Genomic DNA, 9,645 nt, shown 5'->3' with positions numbered 1-9,645 from the left:
GTCCAGGGAACTGACCCGATCACGGGGGGTGGGGGAGGGGCAGAGGACTTCCGCTCTGGGCTCGTCAAACCTTGTAGTTCCCCAGGTGTGAGCTGTGTTCTGCTAGGGGGATGGGGCGTGAGACAGGTGGTGGGTGGCTTGCATTTTAATGTCTCTGCGTTTGTTTCACACGAATTCTAGGTTTTAAAGACTAGGTTTTAAAAAGAGAGAAGGAGAGCCCACTTAAAGAAAAATGTGCGGTATTCCTGCTCGCCCAGGTGGGACCCAGTCGTGGAGGCATTGGGGACAACGGCATGTAGAGGCTGACAGCTTGCCGGGGTGACAGCTCAGTAAGTGGACCTTGCTGGCCCGTTGCTGCCTACGGCTAGTTGGGTCTCCAGATCACAGGACCGGGCAGAGCCATATTGGGGAGTTGTCTGCACCCTGTAGGGTCTAGGGCCTGAGGCTTTGAGCAAGGGAATGGGGCGGCCCCAAGGCCAGGCCGCGGGTTGGAAGTCCTTCCTGCTCAGCCCCGCAGTCGCAGCCCCTGCCCACCACCGTCTGCCTTCCTGATGAGCATTCCCCCGAGTCCAGAAAGCCAGCTCAGGCTGGAGTCCCTGGGATGTGGGGGGGCAGAGGCCAGGGGGTGCCAATGGGAACAGACGGATTATATCTTGAGCAGATAAAAACAGTCGGGGAGAAATCCTGGGAATTTTAATTACTGCTGCGTTTCTTCAGAGTCTTGAAGGCCTGGGCCTCGCAGGCCAGACACACAGGCCAGCTCTGCAAACGGAAGCCCTTGCAGCCACCTTCCCCACTTCTGCTCAGCCCCCCACTTCCTTCTACAGCTGGGGGTACCTGTGGAGGTGCCCACTGCTTAGCAGGTGGTGGCTGCTTCTTCCCCCTGGCTTCCGAGCTTGCCTGGGATCTTGGGGTCTGGTTTTAGGGGACTGTAATTGGGCTCTGAAGGCTCTGGAGGGTGCAGAGCTAAGCAGCCAAATGGCAGAAGCCCACCACGAGCTGCCATAAGCGATGAGGGCAGTTCAGGGGCTTCTGTGACCGTTCCCTCCCCAGGAAGTACAGGGGAGAGTGGGCCTGGCCCCAGGGTTCATCTCACAGATACTTACTGAGTGCTCACTGTATACCAGGCACTGTTCTAGAGCAGAATAGACCCAGTTGCCAGCCCTTGGGGAGTTGACTTCTAGAAACGACTTGGCCCAGGGCCTTGAACCAAGTGCCCTCCCCCTGGGCACTCTGTCCTTTTGTGAGTTCCCTTCTGGGGCACACTGTCTCAAGCAGCTGGAGATGAGATTAGACACAGCCTTGGCACCAGAGGAGACTCCTTTTCCCCAAGCTCCCCCCTCCTCCCCGGAGGAGGACTCCCAGTTTGTTTAGCTTGGGGACAGGTGCTGGGCAGGCAGAACCCTGCCCCCAGTGGGGGCTACGTGGCCATCGTGACTGCAGTGTCCTCAGGGGAGGGTCAGAGGGCTCTGCTCCACAGGTCACTGGTTGGAGAAGAGGTGCCATTTCTTTCTGGAAGCGGGCCGTGGAGTTCTGCTGATATCCAGGAGGAGTGAGTCTGTTTCCCTCCAGTCTCCTGTCGCTTGAGTTGGGGCCCCAGACGCCTCCCCACCCCCGGCCCTTTGCCAGTGGTTTTCTCACAGCCCTGCCTTGCATGCTGCATAGGTTGGGGTGGAATGAGTAATTCCCCAAAATTCTGACCTGCCATTCTTGTGGGTAGGGTGACTCTCAGGGACAGAAGTAACAGAGGTCCACAGGTTAAGGTGCAAGTTGGAGATGGGGACATTGAGGCCCAGAAAGCGGATGGCCCTGACTTTCCTTCCACTCTCGATTCCTGCTGGGGACGGGGGCTGGAGCCCCAGGAGATCTCTTCTCCAGGGGACCACAAGCATCATCCTGGCCCGCTGCCCCATTCTAGGGACAAGGGGCCTGGGGCCTGGGGGTTCTAACCCAGCTCTGCCACTTTCTCTCCTTAAGTGACCTTGGGCCAGTCCCTTAGTTTCCGGGGGGTGGGGGGACCCAAGTCCTTCTTATAAAGTGGGTTCTTGTGTGGGGTTTTGTTAAATTAGATTTTAATGGTGCAGGTGATACATGAATATACTTGTCTTAAAAATTAGACCACTTCTGGGGCACCTGGGTGGCTCAGTCGGTTAAGCATCCGACTTCGGTTCAGGTCGTGATCTCGCGGTTTGTGAGTTCAAGCCCCGCGTCAGGTTCTGTGCTGACAGCTCAGAGCCTGGGGCCTGCTTCGGATTCTGTGTCTCCCTCTCTCTCTGCCCCTCCCCCGCTCATGCTCTGCCTCTCTCTGTCTCTCAAGAATAAATAAATGTTTAAAAAAAATTAGGCTACGTCTGAGAAAGTTGAAGCTTCTCACTCTCCATGTCTCTTGTCCCTCCCACATGGGGGTCACCATGGGGATACGTGGAGACTGGGTCTGGTGTTTTCTTAGATGGACAAGTAGCATCATACACTAAACACCACTGGACTTAAACATGCCTCCCCGCTGCTCTCGTGAGAATGTCGTCCCGGGGCTGACACTGGGGCATTGAATCACTGGACATGAGACCTTTGCAGGAATAGGACGTGAGAATGTTCTGAGCACTTGGCAAAAGCAGGGCACTACAGAAGGAGGAGAAAAGCTCCTGCATGGTTTCTCCCACTATGCGTATCTTGTCTGCATTTTCTTGTCGCCTTTCTTAGCATCTCAATCCGTGTCTTGCAGAAGAGCAAAGTGGGAGCCAGAGAGCTTAAGCGCAGCATTTGCTGCCTCTCAGCGGCCAAGGGCGGGGCCCCGGCTCCCAGGTTTGCAGGTTCCGTCTGAGCATCCCTGCCCCCGACGGCGCTGCTTCCCCAGGCACGCCCGGCCTGGCCGCGTCTGTGCGTCTGTGCGGGGCTCCGGGAAGAGGGAGCTCGCCAGCAATTTCCTGGGGCAGCTCCAGGGCAGACTGCTCGGAGCTGAGGGTTACCGGGTGGCTGGGTCGGGCCTCCCAGCCTTCTCTCCCCCTGCACGTCCCAGCCCTGTGCATTCTTGGAATCTGTAAGTCGTGCCGTGTTCTGTGGGCACCAGGAGTTTTCTTTGAAACCCCGTGGCACCGACATCTGTTAGCTCTTAGAGAACAGAGAGATTGGCAGAGAACTGCCGGGGCGGGCGGGGGGCGGGGGGGGGGGGGGATATTAAGCTCAGGAGCATGAGTCTCAAAGACAAAGAGGAAAAACCCTAACCGAACTCCAGCCCGCTCCCAAGCCCTGCTTTGATGTGGTTTCCCGTCCCCGGAGGCCTTATAAGGCCTCATGCCTGCAATTCTGGGCTCTGGGTTGGTGTTGGCTGCACTCAGCGCCCGGAGGAGCTGGCCTCTCTTCCTGGGGCCCGGTGTGGGGCAGAGGCACAGCGGTGCCGGGGCGTGGAAGGGACGGGGGGCTGGGGCCTGCGGGCTGAGAGGCCGCCGAGCCTGGCCACGGGGCAGGGGGCAGCCTGGCATGAGGCTGGGTGCAGCGGGACGTCTGGGGAGCCAGGGAGGCCTTTGATCAGAACTTAGAGCCTCATCTGCGGCTGACTGTCCTGAGGGCCAGAGGAGAAGGGGCCTGGGGCCAGGGGCCGAGTGATGGCTGCATAGACAAAGGAGCAGTACAGGGAAGTCACTGCATCCCAAGGCACATACTGGGGCTTCTTACAGGGTGAGGGCTCTGGAGCCAGATGGCCTGCCTTCCATCTGGCTCTGACACCGAATTAGCTGTGTGACCTTGGGCAAGTCATGTAACCTCTCTGGGCCTCAGTTTTCTCATCTGCAAAGTGGGGCTGATAATGGTACTAGCTCAAAGGATTGCCATGAGGATTAAATGCGAAGCGTTAAAAACAGTACGCCAGGTAGGAGAGTGTGTCTTTGAGGTCACGTTGGGGCTGGTGAGCCTTTGAGCTCCTCTGAGCAATGTTCTGGCAGCCATTTGACAGTCAGAGTAGAAGAAGAAGTAATAAACACTAACTACGGGTGCCATGAGCCTCAATCGTGGAATCAGGTGTAATGTTAAGCACTTTACATGCCGTGGCTTACTGAATCCTCACAACCTGCCCCCAGACATCGTGAGTGCTGTCATCGCTGTGTACAAGTGGGAAGGCCGAGAAAGTTCTTTTACCCACACGATGCAGCTCGTATGACACAGAGCTGGGATTTGAACCAGGGTCTGACCCATTTCGGTTCCATTGCCTTCACCTGCTGCACCGGGGCTCCTAGTGGAGCCCGTGGCTCTTGAGGGGTCTGAGCACCTGGCCCCAAACCTCGCAGGCAGGCCTCCTGGCCAGGGCACTGCCAAATCCCAAACCCGTCGGGGAGGAGCTGTGGGCCCTTCTAGTCATGCAGGGCAAACAGGAGTACTTGGCCACCACGCATGGAGCTGCTGGCCAGCCTGTTTTCCTTACACTTCTTTAAATGCAATCCGTGGTCCCTGGCAGGTGCCCGGACTTCTGGCCGCCTCCATCCCCATGCCCACGGGAGCCCTGACGCCACTGTACAGGCTCACGCCAGGCATCTCAGGGAACGGGCTCCAATCTCTGCACTGCTGGTCCAGAGCCGCTCGCCTGGCCCCTTGGGGCCTCCTTGTCACTTAAACCCAGGGCTGCTGGGATCCCCATTCTCTGGAGGTTCCGTCAGGTCAGTGCCTCGTATACCAGGAGCACCTGGTAAATGAGGCAGGTGGCTGTCATTACCATTATTTCGTCTCCTATGTCCCTGGAGGGTTGAAGGCACTTTCTTTGTAAAAAAAAAAAAAAAAAAAAGAAAAGAAATAACAATAGTTATAACTCTGACTTCACAAATTGCAAATCATATTTATGAGTGTTTATTCCTTGAGAGATGGAAAGTGCAGAGCTGTGGCAAAGATTGAGGGAGATGATATGTTCATAAGGTGCCTTGCACTTAGGAGACGTACAATAAGGTCAGCTGTCCTATCGTTGCTGTGGTTTCTCATTGTGCCCATTTTACGGAAAATAGACTGAGGCCCCAGGAAAGCAGTGGCTGGCCAATGCCAGCCTGGTCCAAGGGCGAGGGAGGCAACAGAGCCAGGATGTGATCCTGTGTCTGGCTTAACACTGCCTTGCCTCTAGCTTCGTGATGCAAAGCTTGAAGGCCGCAGACTCCGTGCGGCACCGGCCCCGGGCCGCCTGGCTTGGCGGATGAAACGAACTTTTGCCAGTGTCAGGCGTCTGTACGGCACAGTATGTCAGTGGACTGTGGTGCCGAGGAGCTCTCACAGGGTTGTGCAGGGCGGGGTGGGGTTTAGCAGGAAGAGGCCGACCCCGGAGCTTGCCAGCAGTCTGCTTTAATATGCAGAGACGCGTCTTTACTGTGTCAGAGAGCTTCGTCCTCACCGCAGACAGTTCTCAGAGTACGTGATCCACACTGAGCCGTCGTTATCGGGGTTCCAGACGGCTGCTTTGTTGGCAGTGACATTCGGAGTCTTTAAACTCCTCCAAGCCTGCCACTAAGAAGACACATGCGCTCAGAAGTATGGGTCGGGCAGGTCCTGGCCACCTTGCTGGGAGTGGTCAGGGTGGGGGGCCAAGGTCAGCACCGAGCGCTTTCCAGAAGACCCCAGCATGAAGAGGGCCGTTGACCCCCTCGAAGACCGCCGCCCGCTCCTGGGAAGAAGTGATGCCTGCCAGCCTTTATGGGGAGATGGCATCCGTCTTCCTCTGGCATGAAAGATGGGCTCTAATTGGCTGCTGGAACGTCCCAGCCATCTAATGATGCCACCTGAGCGCGTCCCTTCCCTGTCACCAGCTCCCCACTTCCCTGTCAACTCCGGCGCTGTTAACACAAACAGCCAGTTTACAAGCCCGGGAAGTGTTCGGTGATTATGATAATTGGCAGAGGAGGAGGGAGAAGCCATCCCGACTCCAGGAATCAAGTAGCCTGGTTTTGAAGCCGGTGGGATCCCGGGAGTCTGAATGACCACATTTTCACAACCCGTTGGAAAGAGTGTGTGATGCCCCTGAACGATCTGAAAGGAGAGAGAGAGCGGAGAACACCAGCCCTGATCCATAAAATGTTAGCTGTTGATCCTTTAAAAAAAAAAAGAAGAAAGAAAACAAAACAAGGGACTTCGCTCCAGCTGCGTCCAGTTGATAAGATCAGATATACAAAGCGTTATTTTTGTTTTGTTAATCAAAGCAAACCCTGGTTTTTCTGTTAAGGATCTGAGGTGCAGGAATTTTTTTTCCTTCTAATTTTTCAAGGAGAAGGTTACAGTCTCTTTCTCTTTGCCCCCCCCCCCGCCTTTTTTTCAAAAAAAGAAGTTGGTGACAGCTGCGGAGTTCGGGCTTTTTTACGGCTTGTCACTTTGTGGTTTGAGAAGGGCCGCCGCAGCACTGTTGTGGCATCTGAAGAGATAAGGCAGTGTCACCTCTCAAACCTGTCCTTCCCCCAGAGGAGGGGCATTTCCCAAAGTGGGTTCCTCGGAACACGAATCCATGTGATGCTTGTGTAGAACAAAAGTCCCGGGTCTAAATAGGAGGAAAATTGGGGAATGTCGCCTAAGCCACTCCTTGGATACTCACAGCGTCCATTACCGTAGTCGGTTCTTCCGTAAGGGCTCTTGTGTAATTTCACAACGATCTTTTTAGATCACAGAACTCTTAGTGACAGAATACCAAAAAATACAGTCCGACAAATGCTGGCCTTGCCTCCTCTGTGTCTAGTCATCCTGCAGGGGTGGGGTGAGATGGGGGGACCTTGTCGACATCCCAGAAATTTCCCAGCCTGTGGACCAACCAAACTCCTCTGGCTACTCTGACCACACCTGGATGGCAGCCTGCCCAGGCTGGTTGGGACCATCTCTGCCACATGGGATGGGCCACCAGGCGTCCTGAACTCCCCCATGGGGCGCCGGGCAAGGCGTGTGCCGGGATCGGGCTGGTTTCTGGGAGGTGTGTGCACGCTGGGGAGCTGCGGCAGGCCCGTCTGAACATGAGCCAGAGCCAGAGTGTGCGGGCTTCTGAATGTGATACTGAAGAATTGGGTTTTATGTTAAGGGCAGTAGAGACCTCCCCTTGGGCACACCAGACCCTCTTTGTCGACCTCTGCAGAGACAGCCCACCTGGGACCCTCGGCTGGAGAGGGGTTCAAACTGACATCACTTCTCGGGGCCCACGGGGGCAGCTTCTTGGTCCTGAGCCCATCAAGTCGACTCTAGGGGATAGACGAGGGACATTTTCTCGTCTCGTCTCTGTCTTTTTCCCGGGTGGAGGGTGTAACTTAATTTCTGAGGGAGAAGTGTGGTCCGGTGTAGTATTTTATAGTGAGCTGAGAAAAAGTTACTTCCTGAAAAGCATGGTGGTAAATCACTTTTCAAGTGTGACAGGATCCCCCTCAGTTGACCTAAATTCCCGTCCGAAGAATTAGAGCAGGATCCAGGCTTCCTTGTGACCAGCCGGGCACGCGTTCGCGACGTTCCCAGTACTGGGTGCCTGGCTGACTCTGTCCAGTTCTTACTTCATGGCCCTGCTTTGTCTTCCTTTAGGAGCTGGTGGGCGAAATTTTCAGAGAAACACTCAGTGAGGAGGAAGAGGAAGACTTCCGGCTAGAAGGTACTGGAATCCATTGCTCTCTTCCCAGGGTGCAGTGAAATGGGGAAGGGGCCCCATGTGCCCCGTGTACCCTCCAAAAAATCTGCAGATCAGGCGGAGGACGGGACCCTGCCAGCAGGGGTGAATGGGGCTGAGAAGCAAGAAGGGCATGTAGCCCTTCTCACATCCTGGCCCTGCTCTGTATTGGCGGTGGAGCCGTGGACACGTTGCAGCTCAGCTTTCCCATCAGGGGTCGATCAGAGTAGCTGCTCGTTGGCCCCTCACCCTGTGTTAGGCATGTGGCCGCCTGTGTCCCTGTTTCCCGTTCACATGGCTCCCCTGGAGCACAGGCACCCGGCTGGCCGCTCTCCGCTCGCTTCTGTCTTTGTTCAAGGGGAAGCACCTGCTGTGGAAAGGGTGCAGACACTGGAGCAGAGGGTCGGCTGGCCATGGGTCCCCCAACCTTGCCACCTTTCTGAGTCTGTTTGTACACTGACAGAAGGGGGATGGGACCCCTCTCCCTGCTGCACTCCCCGAGTCGGCGCTGAGCACAGGGCATTGATTGGATGCATTTGGGAAGTGGGATAGCATCTCCGTGTTATACTCTGAATCTGAGAAGAGAATCACTGAACTGGGGAAGCCTTAGGATAGTGGGGATCTCACTGCTGAGGTGAGGACAGGCAGCCCGTAGGAGAGCTGAGGGGTGAGGGTCTCGGGGCTCTAGGCCTGGGGGCCCCTGCGGGGCCTTGAGAGGAGGGCAGACATTACCAGGGGTTTCTCGAGGGGAGCCTGGGCCAGACCTGAGGGCTAGGGCCACTGCCAGCTTGACAGCTGTCATAAACGTAGGGTACCTGGCTCAGCCCCAGGCCTGCTGGATCCAGTCTACACTCTAAGAGTCCCCCCAGGTGGCTTGTGCACTTTGAGAAGCACTGTTTAGAGATGCACTCAGTTGCCCAAGAGCTGGAGGCAGGCTGGGACCCAGGCATCTGTCAGACTTTTCTCAAATGCGAGCAGGTCCTGAATCAAGGGTGGGGAGTCCCGGGGATGGGCGGCCTTGTGCCGGCCGGTGGGGGGTGTTTCCCCGGAGCGTGCTTGCCTGCCCATCTGGTGGCCGCACGCAGGGGCTCCACAGCTCTGAGTCTCTCGTTCCTGGGCTCCCCTCCGGCCTCAGCTGTCATCTTTGGCTCCATGGAGAGAGATGTCAGGAGTTGGTGCCTAGAGATCTGGGGAGTCAGATAAGGGCCTGCAGGGTGTAAGTCCTGGGGATCGGGGTGATCCCAGACATTGATTACACGGGCACTCACTCCTGTTATGTATTCAGTTGTTCATTTGCACCGTAACTCATTAGCACGTTCCTTCTCTTGTTCACCTATCCCTCCACTTATTCTGCCCATCACCCATTCGCTACCCATCCCACCACCAAATAGTCCACTCATCTGTCTGTTCTTTCACTCACTGTCACTCACCCACCCACTGGTCTATGCCCCATCCATCCATCCGTCCATCCATCCGTCCGTCTGTCCGTCGCCTTTTCACTCTTCTTCCTACTCTCCTGTCCCCTGTCCCCCAGCCAGCCAGCTCTTGTCTATCACTCCATGATCCATCCTCCACCCATGGATGGATTCAGTCATCCCTTCCTCCACTGAACTATCCTCCAGTCATCAGCTGTCTTTCTATCTACCCATCATTTGTTGAGCCTCTACTTACTGCTCAAAACAAGGCAGTTCTTTGTCCATTGAGGCTCAGTTTGAAACCATGTAATTGATTTCAAATGAGAAGTCTTTGCCTTCAATAAGACATGAAATGGCGTGCCCATGGACCCCACTTCCCTCTGACGTCTGCATCCAGAGCAAGCGTGCTGCTGTAATGAAGTAGAAGGAATGCTCCAGGCCCAGGAGCGCATAGACCTCGCTCCCCTCCCAGCTCTGGTAGTGGCCTGCTGTGGGTCATGGCCAGGTCCCCCCAGCTCTGGGCCCCCTCGCCCTCTGTAACATGATGAGTAGGGATGTAGAACTGGAATCCGTGGGTGCACGGAGGCTGTGGGCTCCCCGCAGGGAGAATGAACCCCTTCGGCATGGGGGGTCGGC

The 9,645-nt window shown here is 56.0% G+C and overlaps 1 protein-coding gene across 1 annotated transcript in view; it reads left to right on the top strand.

The window, feature by feature from the left end:
- NKD1 (NKD inhibitor of WNT signaling pathway 1) overlaps nucleotides 1-9,645 on the top strand; it is an 86,580-nt gene that overhangs the window by 49,178 nt on the left and 27,757 nt on the right. The window contains exon 4 of the mRNA XM_039242081.1: nucleotides 7,513-7,579. Coding sequence (XP_039098012.1) covers nucleotides 7,513-7,579 — 67 coding nt within the window. The remainder of the gene's footprint in view (nucleotides 1-7,512; nucleotides 7,580-9,645) is intronic.

This window comes from Hyaena hyaena, unplaced genomic scaffold, assembly GCF_003009895.1.
Source record: "Hyaena hyaena isolate Hyena2069 unplaced genomic scaffold, ASM300989v1 scaffold_7, whole genome shotgun sequence".
NCBI lineage: Eukaryota > Metazoa > Chordata > Mammalia > Carnivora > Hyaenidae > Hyaena > Hyaena hyaena.
The sequence above is the reverse complement of the archived record's forward strand: the minus strand, read 5'-3'. Positions and strand labels throughout refer to the sequence as shown.